The 17076-nt window shown below is 40.4% G+C and overlaps 1 protein-coding gene across 3 annotated transcripts; it reads right to left on the reverse strand.

Moving 5' to 3' along the window:
* Nucleotides 1-2065: 2065 nt before the first annotated feature.
* Nucleotides 2066-16862, reverse strand: cabp1b (calcium binding protein 1b). 3 transcript variants are annotated; one of them, XM_039780324.1, is made up of 8 exons: nt 15945-16862; nt 6029-6193; nt 5136-5166; nt 4877-5020; nt 4530-4639; nt 4192-4266; nt 3940-4012; nt 2066-2600 (listed from the first exon to the last, which is right to left on the reverse strand). In XM_039780324.1, exons 1-8 carry the CDS (start codon nt 16611-16613, stop codon nt 2575-2577), a joined length of 1293 nt encoding a protein of 430 aa, XP_039636258.1. In that variant the 5' UTR covers nt 16614-16862; the 3' UTR covers nt 2066-2574. The 3 variants fall into 3 exon arrangements, with proteins under 3 accessions (XP_039636258.1, XP_039636260.1, XP_039636259.1); XM_039780326.1 differs by lacking the exon at nt 15945-16862 and adding an exon at nt 9046-9772; XM_039780325.1 differs by lacking the exon at nt 6029-6193.
* Between the last annotated feature and the right edge of the window lie 214 nt (nt 16863-17076).

Genomic DNA, 17076 nt, shown 5'->3' on the forward strand with positions numbered 1-17076 from the left:
GACCCTAACTGTGTTTGCGCGTTCACACTGCAAAATGACAACATGAGGAAATAATATAATGAGGAATTATTATAACCAGCATGTAGTGGGCTACCCATCAGTACTAATGGTTAAAAAATGCTAACAAAAATAAGCAATGTGGTACAAGCGGAAACCATATGATGATTATAGCCTTAATATTGTGGGAAATAGTTGGCTCTCTGACTCATACTGATTCTTATCATTTGACCAAACCTTTAAACGTTTGCTGTCAATGCATACATTGCATGCTGTTATAAGTTTCATCCTATATGAAAAACACTTTATTCACACTGAAAAAAAGCATTTTAGGGGAGGGGAGGGAATTATGCCTAAAGCCTAGTTCGCAAATGCTCATCAAAAGTAGTCAATGAGAAAGACCGTTGTGTTTATATACAGAAGACTTGCCAGTGTGCTGCTTTAACAGATTTTTGTGAATGTCAGAATTGTATTCGTCCCTATCTTAATTTGGTGTTATGAGCCTCATTCCACATTCAAATAAGTTATTCCTTTTGCTAAACTACACTAAATGTTTGATGAAGCTCATTTTGGCTTTTGAAACATCTCAGACTTGAGTTTGTCTGCATACAGACTTTGCTGGATTTGAGGAGTTTAATTTTTCTCCATCAATCCAAATATTGTCATACAAGGGTCAAGTTTATTTTGATGTTCTTAAGAAGAGGTTTCTAATTTTGTTCATTTTTCACCTGCTGTGTTGGAGTTAAACCCACATGGTCTTGATTTTAATAGACTGCACTTGCCCGATTCTCTGTGGCATAACCCTAACTTTAAAAACAAAGACAAGAGTGTGCCATAATTTAGCTGTCTGGACAGATTCATGTCCCCACAATATTGTTAAGACAACACACACACACACACACACACACACACACAACCACACACACACACTATTCTACAGACATTGGTTCTGTGCTCAAGTTCCAATAAAAACCTTTATTTTTTTATATTCTGCTACAAATGTCAGTTGTTTCTTGCATGCATAGTTTCACACACTTAAGACAAGTAAAACCACAAAGTAAGATTTCTTTTTTTCTTCTTCATGCATATACCCCCCTCCATTTATAAGCAGTCAACCAATAATTTAGCTGCCCCTGGAACCACAAAGGGCATTTCAAGCAGCCATTTTGAAAATATAATCCAATGGATCATATTTCTAAAAAAACACTGCATACACTTATTACACTGAATAAGACTCAAATAATATTCTTGTAAACTTTCTTTGGCTTTTTTTCCATAAAGAAGTGAATGTTGCCTCTATACAAATATATATAATGAAGGTAAGAGGGTAAATACATTGGTATTAGAGCTTATGCTAGGTGCAGTTTATGGATGAGATTGATTGTTCAAGTCATCATGAGGTATTAAAGTTAAAAATGTAAATGTTGCACCAAAGTGAAAATCACTTCAGAACTGTTCCATAGACTTGGTAAACTCACAAAACCCCAATAAACAAGTACATTTATCAAAGCTCTCTGATAAAAATGAAAGCAACAGAATCTCTCTTTCATGTATAGTTTTAACGCTCTGTTAAAGGTATACTGTAGATAATCTGTCAAACTCTGTATATTCATGCAGAGTAATATATTCAGAATTCATAAAACAAACATGTAATTAAAAAGGCCTATCGCAGTAGTCAAGATTCACTTTAGAGAATTTCCTTCAGGAATGTTGCAGTTGAAGGAGTCCTATGCACACTAAAATTACATATACATATATATATATATATATATATATATATATATACACACTAAAATTACATATATATATATATATATATATACTAAAAGTACATATATATATATATATATATATATATGTAATTTTAGTGTGCATAAGACTTCAACTATATGTATATCACAGTAAGATAGCCATAATGTTATTAAAGTCAGAAGAATGCATCAGTGCTACAAAACACATAATTACCAAACAAATATTGGCTTGCCTTAACCAGGGTAGTCTTAAGGGACATACTAAACAGTATGGCGTGGAGAGAAACAACAGTATGCACAAAACACAAACACACAGCTTTGACAGAATCACATAAATTATTTCCATATTGCCATATTACAGTTGTGCTTAAGATGTCCTCGGCTTTAAAGAGGAATGTGCTGTATTGGTTAGGGTGTCTGCTGGCATACTGCTGTAGTTGAAAATATGCATTTTTAATTGCTACAGTCTAACTCAAACTCCCAACAAAATCCCATTACCCATTAGAAATGTTGTTATCACTAAAGGAAAATGCGTTTTTTTTTTAATATACTTTGTAATAGTCAGAAATGCAGCTGTTGGTTTTGTTTATGTTCTAAGAAACAGCAGCAGCATATAAATCAACAGTGTTGCTCCCGGCTGTTAGTCCTCAGCCTTTGTGCTTCAGCATGGCAGTTTCAGGGCAGGGTTGATATGTTTGTTTTCTGGTTCATTGACAGTCCAGAAATTCAAGCTCCATCGGGACTCTGTGCTGGTCTCTCTCCTTTTCCTCCCATACCAACAGAGAATCCATGCCATGTTTTAACATGTCAACTCTCTGTCGGGAACTCATCGAGACATCATCCGCACAAACTCTGGGAATTAAAGAGAAGGACAGATTGTTTTACAAAGCTTTATTTAAAAAACCTTCAATGAAATATATGATGCTGCACAAGTGGGCACAACTGCTCCTTAACATACAGGATACAAGTCATGTTTGAGGGTTTGTACCTCTGCGTTTGAGGTATTTATGGGTTGGTGGAGATGTAGGGTGGTGGATCTGCTAACCCCACCTCAACTCTACTGAGCATTTTAATATCTTTTAGCTCATTGTTTTGGTTTTACAACTTGCAACTTTAAACGGTTTTGGTTAACTCTCACCACTCTCATAGCATAATTTTGTTTTCAGTGAATAAAAGTTCTAGAAACCTCACTGTACACTGCCTAGCACTAAACAACAGACTGACACAGTTCGCAATGGCTGGTGAACATAGTGAAGCATTTAGCAGCTAAAGAGGCAGATATGTTCCTCAGTAAACCATGGACAAGGTCATAAACCTGAACAGAACACTGTCAAGTATGTTTACACGTAAACATTTGAATAATACAATGTTAGTTGTTATATTTGTTTACTTAAAGGGGCTGTACTCGACATTCAGAACATATATCAGCAAACAAATATTTGCACTGTAAAGATATAGTGGAGTAATGGCATCCTGAGCAGAGAATGAAGTCACACTTCCTCTGTGTGTGTTGTAATCCGAGCTTCTCTGGTCTTTGTTTTTGATAGCCGTTTCGGCTGTGCGTGCATGTTAGTGCATGTGAGTCGATGTCATATGCCTAAAGCCGTGACAAAGCGTCGTTATTTGACAAGTTGGGGAGAGCCGTGTAGCAACAATCCCAGACCACTTTTTTTCAGTATTTCGAGTACAGCTCCTGTATTGCTTTGCGACATTCAATTTGTGACACTTCTACTGTAGGTGGATGGCTTGATTCTTTTCTGCCACACACCCAATCTCAAAAATCATGTCATATCATCAATCATGTTAACAATGATCTACATGTATTCTACTGTAGCACCCCAAAAGCACACTTTCTTTGCTCGATCAAATGTTGAATGGACATTATTTCTGATGTTTTACATATAGAATGCAGAGGACAAATTTGCAATGTTGATGTAAGTATAGTTGCTCTACTTAGAACAGTATGCATCTTTTTCTCTGTGGGTAATTTATGAGGTGCCATAATCCCTATGTGATGATAATCTGACAGACCTACAGAGCTGTCTTCATCCCTGCATGGTATTGAAATATCAGCACACATGTTGGGATTTTACTTTGAAGTATGTGTGAAGACATGGTGTAAGCATGTTTGATTTCCAGGCAGTGAAATGTGTATGCTGTATGGTGTCACACACCGCATAGGATTCTTTACCTTCAAAGTCGACATGTCCATCTCCGTTAAGGTCAATGTCTCGTAGGATATCCTCCAGGTCTCTATGTCCGACCTGAAAAAGTCAATTTGTGGGGAAAGTGTGAATGTCCATGGCACAAACCACACACACACACACACACACACACACACACGCACGCACACACACACACACACACGTATAAACAGATAAGACTCAGACAGACATCATGATTGATGGAGAACTACAGATGAGGACGGACAGGAGCTCTTTACCTGTTGTCCTAAAAGTTTTTTCATTGCTTCTCTAAGTTCTGCTGTGCTGATCTGGCCGTCACCATTAGTGTCAAACTGAGAATAAGAGAAAAGACACAAATGAATAAAACAGAGAGAGCATTAATCATAATAAAATCTTAATTACCAAAACTCTCTTTTCTCTTTGGTTGCCATTCCCGTAATCCCCTCTGAAATAAATGCAATAAATCTACACATATTAATTAATGTTTACCCTGATGTTCCAACTCAATTTCAATCCATTGTGAATTATTTTGACCATAATGCTGTGATCACACTCAGTTTACTATTTGGTGAGCTTCCCCAAAGTCTTTCCTCACCTCCTTGAATGCATCCCTCAGTTCTTTCACCCCAATCATGTCTGCAGTTTCAGCCAGAAGTTTGGGCCCCATGAGTTCAACAAAATCCTCAAAGTCAACATGTCCTCCCACTGTTGGACAGATTTTAAAGGGTAAGCTGGGTTAACCTTGGGGGTATTCTTAGAGACAAAACATGACAAGACTGATTGCTTTATTTGTACCCGATCTGAAGAATAGTGATGCTGACGCCGAAGCACTGTTTTTATAGAGGCTGTAAAAGTATTGAACTTAAACCTTCCGCAGTGACCCACAATTAATTCTTAATGATAATAGTAGACACATATACACACAGACACCGTTTTCCTTACAATTCATGTTGATCTGCTGGCTCAGTTCTATTAGCTCCATCTCTGTTGGCATGTAGCCCATTGTTCTCATGCAGTTCCCCAGGTCTTTACAGCCAATGAACCCATCTTTGTCTTTGTCAAACTCCTTGAATGCCTCACGCAACTCTGAGAGCAAAGAAGTAGGGTATGAATGTGAGAAAGATGTTTAAACTATTTGACAATATTGTGAAAATGTGTGATATATTTTCACATTCTGTATTTTTCCTGAAACGTGACTTACCATCCATTTCTTCGGGCCTCAGCTCTCGGTCCTGTGAAGGATCATAGTTCAAGGTTAGAATCCAAACACTGCTGATCATTTTGAAATAATGCCTGTATACAGCAATCCTCACACAATATGATGCTTTATAAAAATAAGTAACTGCAGGTATGTGCAGCAGAGTGCCAAGAGTCTCCTCCAGCCAAAGAGGAAGAGCTTATCAGGGAGATCACCTGCCGAAGAAAACCTGCAGACTCTTGGCACTCTGTGTCACCCTGTTGGAAAAATAACACATTAGCTGTTGCAATAAAAGTAAAATAGCAGAAACAAGATAAATATAAGATAGAGATGCAGAAACAATGGAAAGACGCAAAGTACGGAACAGTTTCTTTATTTGCCGGTCCATTGAATTAAAATGACTTAATCACAACTCTTGCATCCATTACAAACAGCCATGGGAGAGCTTGTCATCAGAACAGTCAGTAAAACAGCGGTAGTCTACACTGAGGATTTCAACAGCACTGTTTTCTTTAATAACAAAACCTTGACTTGTGTTGTCACTGCAGGAAATAGACAGATAATTGAGAGATAATTGTAACGTAGGGAGCATTTCTGCCATCACCATAACCCAGCTTTAATAATCCTCCACTCTGCTACAAATGTCCACCAATGTTTATGACTAATGCATAATCAAATGCATAAACATTGGTGTGCATAAATATACACACAGACACACAAACACCCTTGCATTCAGCATTCTTGCTATCAAGATGACTTGAAGACTAAAAATACCATCTTCGACATTACAGTGAGAGGTGATTACTACACACATTAATTCATGTTATTGTGTGTGTACTGTGTTGTGTGCTAATCTCTTGGCATGCATGCACATGATATTGTCTGGACTTACGTACAGCCTGCCGGTTCTCAGCGAAGCCCTTGCGTAGAAAGATGCATGCAGGCCCCAGTACGTTGTGCATGGTGGCTCCGTTCTGGGCCAGGGCCACTAGTGGCTCAAGATAGGCCCCCCCAGAGCCCCCCTCCTCACACTGCACTGCTTTGTAGTTCTTCTTCTGGTCCTGGAGCAGCATTCGGGAAGGGGGGCCGGACATGGGAGCAGGGGCAAAGATAGGGGTAGAGACCGTGACTCAGATTGTGGCAGCAAGGAGTCAACAAGGAGGTGGGATGAAGGGGGTGACGGACATATGTCTGTCCGTCATAGAGAGGTGTGGAGTTAGGTCAGTCATGATGGAGGAAAGCACCTCAGTCAGAGGGAAGAGGTTGTAATTTGTTATGACAAGGGCAACTGATGCCATCCATGAATCTGTCCTACAGGTCACAGGCCTGCACAACAGAACACTACCAAGCCTCTGTATCATGTGTTATAGATAATGCCAATAGTGGAGTTTACTACATAGCAAAAATGCAATGCCTCTTTTCATGTCACACAACACTGACAGCCTCACGTAACTGCTCTTTAATAAACAAATTGCATAGTCAGCTGCACACTCTAGAGTTAAAGGATAATTACAGTTTACAACTAAATTTGGTCTTAGTTTTGACCATCATTTCTAACAGTTACAGTATGATAACATTAACTGACATATTGCTCAGATCTGGGAAAACAGAAACATCACTACAACAAAGTCGGACATGGCAAGACGTTTTAAAGATCCCCCAGATTAGAAACTGCATGTTGTAAATTCGTTGTAAATCCCAGTCCAAATTTAACGTAATTACCATGGTTGTGTGCACACAGATTTCCTGTGCAAGGAGCGATTATTACCAACATTTCAGGTGCACTCACTTGCGGCTTTATCTCCAAATTAAGTGGTTTAGATTATCTGTATGCTCATGTTTCTTACCCCATCCGACTTTGTTATCCAAATTCTCAACACTGACTTTGGTGAGTACATATCATTATAACCGAGTCCACATGAGTACATATTTAACCGAAAGCATTATGATTCCAACTAATGACACATGTTGGTAGTAATAGTGGTAGTGCAGTGTCTGGCAGTACGAGGGAATTTGAAGGATTAATGACACAGTGTATTTATAGTGAAAAAGTCTTATTTTGGGTTAGTTACTTGAATTTCTGTTTTTTTTGTGCACATTACAAAATAATTGTGTTGTCCAGGCGATGAGGCTAAAAGTCCGCCAGCCATTTCATTATAATCACCCATTATCCAATCGACCAGGGGGAAAAACTTGTTCTCACAGCAGTCAACCCAATTATAGAGAGAGCTACAGGTTAATTAAAACAGGCAATCACTGCTCGCCAGTGGACAAAAAAAGCGTCCTCTAAATAAAGCCAAACAAGGTCCAACCATTGCTCTGACTAATATTTAAATTAGATAGAGTAGCTGTCTGATGTTAGGCTACATGCAGAATACAACAGACTAGTAGAAAAAGGACTGTTTTCATGCTCTGTGACTATCTATTGCATTAACATATCTTCTTGCTTATAAAACATGATAATACCGGTCAAGTCTTCAATTATCACCGTGTAACATCCAATTCAGTAGAGGAAAATCCTCGGAGTGGACTCACTGTCACAGCGAATTACCAAGGGACCATTTTTGCCGCTGCTTTACATCTTAGAGACATGAGCTTGTGCCCGTCTATGAATACTTTTCCAGTAAACAGACATCTACATGCATACATAACGAAAAATTAATATGCATGCAAGGCATATACTACATGCACATATACACCGCATTGTATTCTCTACAAATGACCTTCACACTCCATCTGTTACTATGCCAGTCCTAATGCGAGTTTATGCATTCCTACAGACCCCGCCACAGGAACGGATGCCCACAGGGTAATCTGACCAAGTGATGCATGGAGCAGGGCTGTCTCTGGGTATATCGTGCCAAAAAAGTAGGATGAAGCCACGCGCTTTCAGTTATATAACCCCAAAAAAAAAGTCAAGTCAAGCAAGAACTTCTCTAGCACTCCAAGACGTTGTGCACAGATGGCATCAACAGTTGCATGTCATATTTTGCTTCCTCAAGGATGTGCAGCTGCTGATATGAAGGAAAATCTATTTGCGGGACCGTCTGCCTGCTTCACTGAGAGTCTATTCAAGCATACGCTGACACGAAGAGGGCAGCAGATGTGTTGTACGAACAAAGGTTATCTTCTTGAGCCTTTACAAAAAACATTCTAAATGTTCTTCCTTCGTTGGCCCTTAATTGCGCACTTATGTTGTCGTCTAAAAGCCGTAATGCCAGTGGTACATTTGATCTAATAGAATCTGATATAGCTGAAAGACCTGTTAACCTGTTTGGAACATTTTCACTGACTGGCCACATCCTGCAGGTGCAGATTCAACAGGGTAGAAATCTTCTGCTGGCTGGTAAGGTGGCATCACTGTGCAATTTGACTGACTCTAATGTTTGGTGACATGATCCAAATTCACCGACTTCACCTGAGCCAACAGGTCGAGCACAAGCACCACCAATCAACTCAAATGACCTCTGTTGAAAGGGCTAAAATGGGTTTCTAGGGAATGCAACCATGCACTAATGAGCACAGAGGGAACTAGTATAAGAAGATATATGATAAGATGCATATTGCCCTAAACTCAATGCAATTCATAAAGTACATGCAGAATGAGTTTTCTACAAAATCCTAATCAGTTATAAAGACTGTAAATTCCTAACATTGACAGAAACTACAGCATGAGACACAAGCTTTATCTTGATAAACTCTTCCATTATTCTTCCATGTGCTTGGGCTCCAGCAACACAAAACACAGGTAAACAGTTCAAGACAGTCTGTTAGTGAATAGTCAGACAGTAGACATGGTTCAGTCAGAACAGGTCCAGTCAAATAGCCTTTGGTCAGGTTGGGGACACACCATGAGACAAACATGCACCAACAGTTAGGGGATTCAAGGACACCACAGCAAAGCGGACCTTACCTTCTTGGTGAAAATTTTAAGCGACTTTACAGAGTTGCCCATTGCAAAGAAAAATCCTCTTTGTTTTATGTTTTCTCTCTAACCGTGTCTGTGTTTGTGTGGCTGTATGTACGTGTATGCATGTGTGATTGCATATGTTTCCGGGCATGCATGGGAATAGGGGTGATTAGAAAGGGAAAGAGGGTTCAGTGGGTCAGTGACTAATATAAGAGGACATTTGGGAAAAGACAGGGATAGGAGCAGAGATATCATAGGAGGTTGAGGAGGTATAGGAGGGAGAGGATGGATGAGTATACGGGGAGGACCTAGAGGCAAGGACGCCGGAAGGTATGAGGGGAGGGAATGCTGAGACAAAGAAGGAAATATGTAAACAAGGACAAAGGACAGATCAGAACAAAACAAAGATAAGCGAGGGAGAGGAAGCATGCGTGTGATCAGAGCGAGATGCAAGCGCCAGGAGTAGAAAAAGTAAGATTGCTTATTCATTCCATCCTCTCTCCTACAGTGTCTTTCCTCCCTCCCCCCTCTCTCTCTCTCTTTCTCTCTTTCGCTCTCTCGCTCTCTGTCCGTCCGTCTGTCTCTTGCCCTTTATTACCCTCGCTCTATCCCCTACTCTCACTCACTTCACAGTTTTAAACCATCTATGCGAATGTGACAGAAGAAGCTCGTTCGGACAAGCATATTACCTTCCCCTAAGCGAGACGCTGGGGACACTAATCCAACACACACAAACAACACACACACACACACACACACACACACACACACACACACACACACTCACACTCGATTAAACACACAAGCATGTGGGGGGCTGTGGAGCTAAAAATATAACACATGCTCTTCACCCCCTGCTCTCCCACATTTCTCTCCCTCTCTCTTTCTCTCTCTCTCTCTCTCTCTCTCACACACACACACACACACACACACACACACACACACACACACACACACACACACACACACACACACATACACACACACACACACACATGTAGAAGCATCACATTGTCATGTTAAGCTAAGGGTACGGATTGAGATCAAGACCAAAATGTGCAAAAATTACACTGATTGTGAACCACCAAGGATGCAAACCAAAACGTGCAAGTGCAAATGCAAATGCAAATGCAAACGCACACACACAAACACACACACGTGTTGTAAAGTACTATGACTGTGTTGGCACTTAGACTCTAAAACCAGCAGGGAAAAATAATAATGTAAAGGGATTTAGACTTGTTTAGTATTTCCATTTCATATTAGTTTATACTTCTACGTCACTACATTTTAGAGAGAAATATTGTACTTTTCATCTTATTTTACCGAAGGTTATATAAAAAAGGTTAGAATTGTCAGCAGTTCAACCAACAAAATTAAAACTGTATCCATGTTACTTAATAAATAACTACAAAATAGTATCATACATAAATTAAATAATGAAATATGCCCTTCTGTAAAATTAGTACTTTTACTTTAGGTGCATTTTGCTGATAATATTTTCAGGACTTTTACTTGTAAGTATTGGAGTGGAGTATTTATACATTGTAGAATTGTTACTTTTACTTAAGCTAAAGATTCCCTTCGGACTAAAAAAAGATCTACTTTAAATCACAATTTCCTCTCTCAGTGCATGTGCACTGGAGGCTTCAAGTTTCTACATCACTCTTGTGTAAGTTGCATATTGAACCATGACTGGATTCCAAACAAGCTGTGATGTCACACAATCAAGCTTGTGCATGTCTTAAGTTGAGCAAAGACAAAACTTTCCCCCTTTTAGGACATTCATTTCAAAACAGCCTTCTAGTGTCAAACTGCACATACATCATTCTGCACAGTTAAACATCCAAGTGAAGTAGCACTAAGCAAAAAAATGTTTTGAGCGGAAGGGGACATTAAGGATCTGAGCGCTTCATACCACCACTGTCTAAAACTACAAACCACAGTATAAACCCTCATTTTAGGTTTTTACCAGCTTCATTCACTCCTGAGGTAACACTAATAAACATTCTTATTTCCCTCTTCTGTTCAACCTTGTCTATTCTCTGTTATTTTAATAAACACATTCACGCCAAAGTCGCTTCAGATCTCACTCCTATTCAATATCTCTGCGGCTCCTCTGTGTTGTTCTGCGGATGATTCACCCAGCCTCTCACCAGAGGCTCATTGTGAACTTCAGAACACATCAGACGTCAGACACAGGAGCCGTCAGCTCTCATAATGTCAGACCATATAGTGCACGGGCATGAGATCCATTTCTCCCCCTTCTCTCTAACTCTCTGGATGTATCCTTTTCCTCACCCTTTTCTCACTCACACACAATTTACTTTACATAACTACTTACACACTACATACCGACAACATTTCACTAACATCCCAGGAGATCATTCATCTGAGTATTCAAGGATTATTTGGCATAATATTCATTGTAAACACAATGTAAATAGATAGATACACATGTACTAGACAGGAAGCTCATTCCAGGAGGAAATATTAATATTTGCAATTGGTTTTTTAAATGGAGATTTTGAGGTCAAATATAACCCTGTTTCATCCACTGTCATCACATGTGTTAAATGAGCTGAGAGATGTAGGAAGGGCAAGGAAGGGATGGATGTAATAAGAGGCTCTCATGCGTTTATCATTAACCTGAAAATTGTTCTTTTCCTATTATAAGGCAAAAGTGGAATCAAATCTAACCATGTCCTGGTCTACTGAGGTTACGTCACTGTGTATTCTGATGATAAGACAAAGGGTTAAATAGAGTGACCATGAGATTGTTTTGTGCGTGTATTTTTGTCGTCATCAAACGACGTCTAGGCGGTGAAAAAACAAACAATGCACACATGCGTCATCTTCTTGTGCTTGGCTGAGACGTCACAGTTTTATCCCATGGCTGATTAATTCATTCAAATCAGAACAGCTAAAATCATCAGCTTTCATGCAAGTTATTCTGGTATTTTTGTGTTATTTCAGATAGTATTATTAGTAGTATTATTAGGGTAAAAGTCTAGTGCGTCAGCTGGGGGTGGGGATATTGATATTTCTCATTTTAGTCAATTACACCTCTGCTGTTTCTCCTCTGACTCATTTATCCCCTGTCCTCTGTCTCACTCCTCTGTCTCTCACTGATTTTCCCTTTCAGGCTTAGGTCTCCATGAATATTGAGCATCAACACCCGTGTGCTTACAAATGCAGCACGTGCAGCTGTGTGCGCAGGCTTTTACATTTCACTGCCTAATCCTCATCTCAAAAAAGGGATTCAACCAAATTCTACCTCCGTTTTTTTGCCAGCACAGCTATAAAAATACCCATCCATGTCTAAAAATAGCCTGCTATACTCTAGACATACTGGAGGCATATGCTGTGGTGAATACGATCATCTCTTTCCTCTCATTTCCACCCAGCTCTTTTTCCTTTTCTACTCATTTTGTCTTTTCCTCCTCTCTCTTTTCACTCCTCAGACATAGTAGTGAGAGAAAAAAAACATCAAAGTCAGTATGACCCCGGAAAAAAAAAAAAAAAAAAAAAAGAGCAAAGAAGAAGGAGAAAGGGAATGGCAGACAGGAAATGTCAGAGCGTGCGAATGTGAGATGAGTAACAGGAAAACCAAGCATGGAAGTGAAGGGCTAATCTGTGTTTTAAGACCTTTCCTCACATTGTCCTCAGAGCTGTCAGCTGGGAGCAGGGAAGTGAGAGTTGATGAGTGTTTGTCTTGTATAACAACGGCCAGGTCTGCCAGCACTTTCTATTTTATTCTTTGTCCTCATCCTGATTTATCCGATTGCCTCGCTTCCTTCTCTTTCTTCCCCTGCGCTTTCACTTCTCCTGTCTCACTGATGTGACACACACACACACTCAGTGGACTGTTAATCCCTCTCACTCACACACTCTTTGAGTTCAGACCTATTAGTGTAAACAGTAAGTACTCCCTCTGCTGGTTAATACACATTCTTTCATCTAAATTTAATTTGAAAAGAAATCATCTCAATAATAAATCTCTCAGCAGTAGATAATAGATGTATTTCAATAACAGGTCTCTACCGCATTTTGAGATTTACAGGGCGTTTATTTATTTTTTTAGAACAAGGTCATTGAATGTCACAGAAGCTGAGGGATGTGGTGATTGTAAAAATCTCTCAAAATAGAAACAGCATTTCTACTGGGACAGAGAAACTGCTCATGCTCCTTGATCAAGGTGACTGGTGTAACCTGGATAGATTAAAGGCCTGAATGTGCAGAAATAGTGGGAGTTTTGTTAACTATGGTGCCTGCCTGATTTAAATATATAAGATTTTCATATTAAACTATGATTTATCTAATGAATCATTGTATCACAACCTATCTGCAACCATCAAGCTGCAAAACACATTCAAACAGCTAACCACATCTCCCACTAGCCTTTTTTTTTTAATCATGATTCATTTTATGAATATGAAAGTGTGGATTATAAATTGGTAGTTTGGAAAAACATGATGGAAACCTGCTTTTTTATTCGCCAGTCAGGTAGCATGTATGCCAGTCGATTTGGATATTTCTTTTCAAGACAAACAAAAAACCCAACACTCTGCCCTCCTCCGGTCTCTCGTAATCAGGTCTTGATGGGCTATTTTTAGCTTCTTCCACTGGCAGTGCATGAGTTCTGCTAGGATTGCATGCAGATCTTGATGTTATGTAAGAAAATTTGAAATGAAAGAAGTTGTAGCGTGTACTATCTCACCCCGCATTCTCCGTTGCGCTGCCACATCTATTCAAGGAGCATTAAAGGCATGTTATTATGACTGCTTGGTCATTAAAATTAAACAGCTTGGGTAAGATGCTGAGGAGGTGCAAAAAAAACCTGTCTCTGTCATTTTCTTTCTTTTCATTTTCACACATACATCTTCACCCTTACTTGCTCTCACTTTCACACAAACACTGAGTGCAACTGAGAAATCTATTTTGACTGTTGACTTAACTTTACGGTGAGATCACGGAAAACAAATGTGTGTCACAAATGTTTCCTCTTTAAAAAGTTGATGATTCAGTTACAAAATGTATTCACCATAGCTGAGTAGGTCAACTTTTTGATGCAATGTTTTTAATGAGTTGATAACTGAGTAATCCTGTTATTTGTTCCATCTATAGTTGTTGTTCCATCACATTTCGCTCACCAAAAAAATATTCAGAGCTGAAATTCGCCAACACGACGCAAATATACAATAACGCTATTACAAAAGAATATACAGTTCCCCAAAAACTCAGGTGGAATTTCAGGTGGAAAATAGGAGAGATCTATAGATTTGATGGAAACTTCAAAACATCTGCTATTTCCACACACGTCAGCAGCTCCAGAGACTTTATATAGCACACCGCTGCATGGATTTTGCCTCTCTGGAACCCCTAAGACTGATTGAAGCTCTGGCCTGGATTGAGAGGAGTTATTTCTGGAACACATTAGTGTTCGGGGAGGTAATTGTCTCCTCTTGAGCTTTTTTATCATCAACGCAGAGAGAAGGATTTAAATGAAACAAGAAAAAAGATTGGAGGGAATAGACAGCCTGCTGTACTGCTCAACTGCACGGCGTGTCACAGGAGAAATGCAGATGTGTTAGTAGGTGATGCAGGTGATGCAGGGAAGAAGAGATACACCCTTTATTTGCTGTCCTTTCTCACCCAGTGTCAGAAAACACTTTTTTTAGGTGAATGATGTTTAGATTTGATCAGATTTTTGTAACCTCAATATCAAAAGGGTTCACTTACCTCTTGTGTGTGTGTGTGTGTGTGTGTGTGTGTGTGTGTGTGTGTGTTTGTGTGTGCATGCGTGCGTGCGTGCGTGCGTGCGTGCGTGCATGCGTGCATGCATGAGTGACAAGCTCTCATCAATGAAAAGTTTTCCACACAGCGGGAAAGTTGATCCCCCTGCTGTTGCTCAGGTGACAGGAACAATGAAAGTGGTTGTATTCATATTGGGATGCATGACAGACTGCAGCCCCCCTGTCATGGGACTGATGGATACCAGATACATACAGGAGCCAGATTTGGACTGAATACGTGCATCCATTTTTAATCTGCTCACCTGGGGTGACTGGAGGTCCAAGACAGACATGGCTTCTAGTTTCACCCGCATCTGGACCTCTACCTGCTGTTGACCAATCAGCTCTGCAGCTGTGATACACTTTTATTAAGCATCCACAGCTACAGTAAATGTGTCAATAAAAGAATAGAATACCAAACTTTCACTTTGTTTATAAAATATAGACATAATGTTGACTTGAGAGTAAACCACTGACATTAATACACCTGGTCTCTCTTATACTGGGAATAGTGTGAAGATTTGATATGGATTATTTTTGTCCTACCATGTTGATATTGCATTTATACTCTCATGGTAAATCAGCTCTCTTATTTTTTTAGTTGCTTTCCCCCCGACCTATGGTTACAATTGCACCCCAGCTGTTTTTGAAGGAGGATCTCTCTTTGATTTGACTTTCACAAATGTTCCATGTGTTAAGGAAAAACTTGTCTTTTTTTACAAAGGAACTGATGTGGCCATAAAGCCTATTGAGTCAGTGTATGTGAAATAAATAAATAATAATAGTAACTTGTAATATGCATTTAAAACAAGACAAAAGTATTTGCATTGACCTTAAATTAAGCTATAACCGATTACTGAAATTCTGTGCCAGTTGCCACCAAATGCTGAGTCTGGATGGATTCTTGATTCATGAACTGCTGATGATTCATTTACTTGACATTGAAATGTGGCCCCCTTTCCATTGTGTTACGGTATCAGCGAGCAAAATGTTTACATTTTTACACAATGTTTAAATTAGACTTTTTGTGTTGCATTTCAACAAAAGAAAACTTAAATTCTCTGAAAAACTTGTCTGAAAAGTTTAATTTCCTCCATGCCCTCTTACCTGCCCAAAGACTGACTTCACAATCGGGTGAAGACTAGACTCATACTCAGTTACGCTCAGTCTTTTGGACGTTCGGCTGGATGCGGGCTTGACAGGTGCGCTGGTCGCAGGTGGGTCAGAGCTGAGGCTGGAGGATGACCCGGTGATGACTCTCTCCCTGGGCTCGAAGAAGAAAGCCGCATCGTCCGGTTGTTTTGGATAAGATGGAGTTGGAGAGGTCCTCCTGTCTTGCAGGGAGCCGCCCTGGTGATGCGCTGCAGGAGGCAGCTCACCTCGGGAGGAGTCGTGGTGATGATGATGGGAGTGTTTGGACCTGGTAGACTTGCTGCGTTCTTTCTGATGCTGACTCGTCCCGTGTCTCACATCCTCCTGAGCGTAACTATCATCCTGGAGGCTCGGCTGCCGGTGAGAGTGGCTCTTCTGCATCCTATGATCACCTACATTTCGAGAGTCGGCATGTCTTGGTTGACAGAGAGGTCTCCGCGCACTCGTCTCGCAGTCCTCGGTCCAGCCTGCATCATCGCTGCCTCCAGCTCCGGTGGAATGATGGTGAGCGCGGTGGCTCCGGTGATTGTGTGGACCGCTACTCGAGTGCGCAGACCTGCGGTTGAGCCCCGATGTTCTCAGCAGAGAAGTAGTGGACTCGCTTTTGGGCAGAGAAGAGCTCATCGTTCGCTTTCTCGCGCTTGAGAGGCGGAGTGAAGCTGCTGCTGGCTGCAGGTCGAGAAAAGGGAAATAAGGCAGTGGTCCGCCACGTGCAGGTGTTCAGCATCAGCCAGTTGGACCCCACTCTTATCAATCCTCATCAACACTCGACCATCACCGCACATCCGCGGGGATGAAGACGAAGCAGCAGCCACCTGATCGAGCTGTTGCAGTGAATGTGAAGTGCAGCCTGATCTGGCAGCCAGGCGGTCACTGTGACGCTTCACGGGGGGCTCCACTAACTTTGGATAACAGCACTGTTTTTTTGCGCTGTCGCGCGCCAAACGCACTTCATGCGCAAACTTCATAAAGTCTCACGTCACAACAGATCATTTCTCGCATGATAAACCGCTTGATTAATATTCCCTATACTGTATAAGAAGACCCGTTTGAGCTTTTCTAACATCGTTTTCAAAAAGCACCCTTA

This window comes from Perca fluviatilis, chromosome 17, assembly GCF_010015445.1.
Source record: "Perca fluviatilis chromosome 17, GENO_Pfluv_1.0, whole genome shotgun sequence".
Taxonomy (NCBI): domain Eukaryota; kingdom Metazoa; phylum Chordata; class Actinopteri; order Perciformes; family Percidae; genus Perca; species Perca fluviatilis.

Coding starts and splice junctions, on each gene's coding strand:
- cabp1b (XM_039780324.1), bottom strand. CDS start 16,613: ATGAGCTCTTCTCTGCCCAAAAGCGAGTCCACTACTTCTCTGCTGAGA. Junction 5,167..6,028: donor TCGCTGAGAACCGGCAGGCT/GTACGTAAGTCC, acceptor GATCCTTCACAG/GACCGAGAGCTGAGGCCCGA. Junction 4,267..4,529: donor TGAGGGATGCATTCAAGGAG/GTGAGGAAAGAC, acceptor TCTTATTCTCAG/TTTGACACTAATGGTGACGG.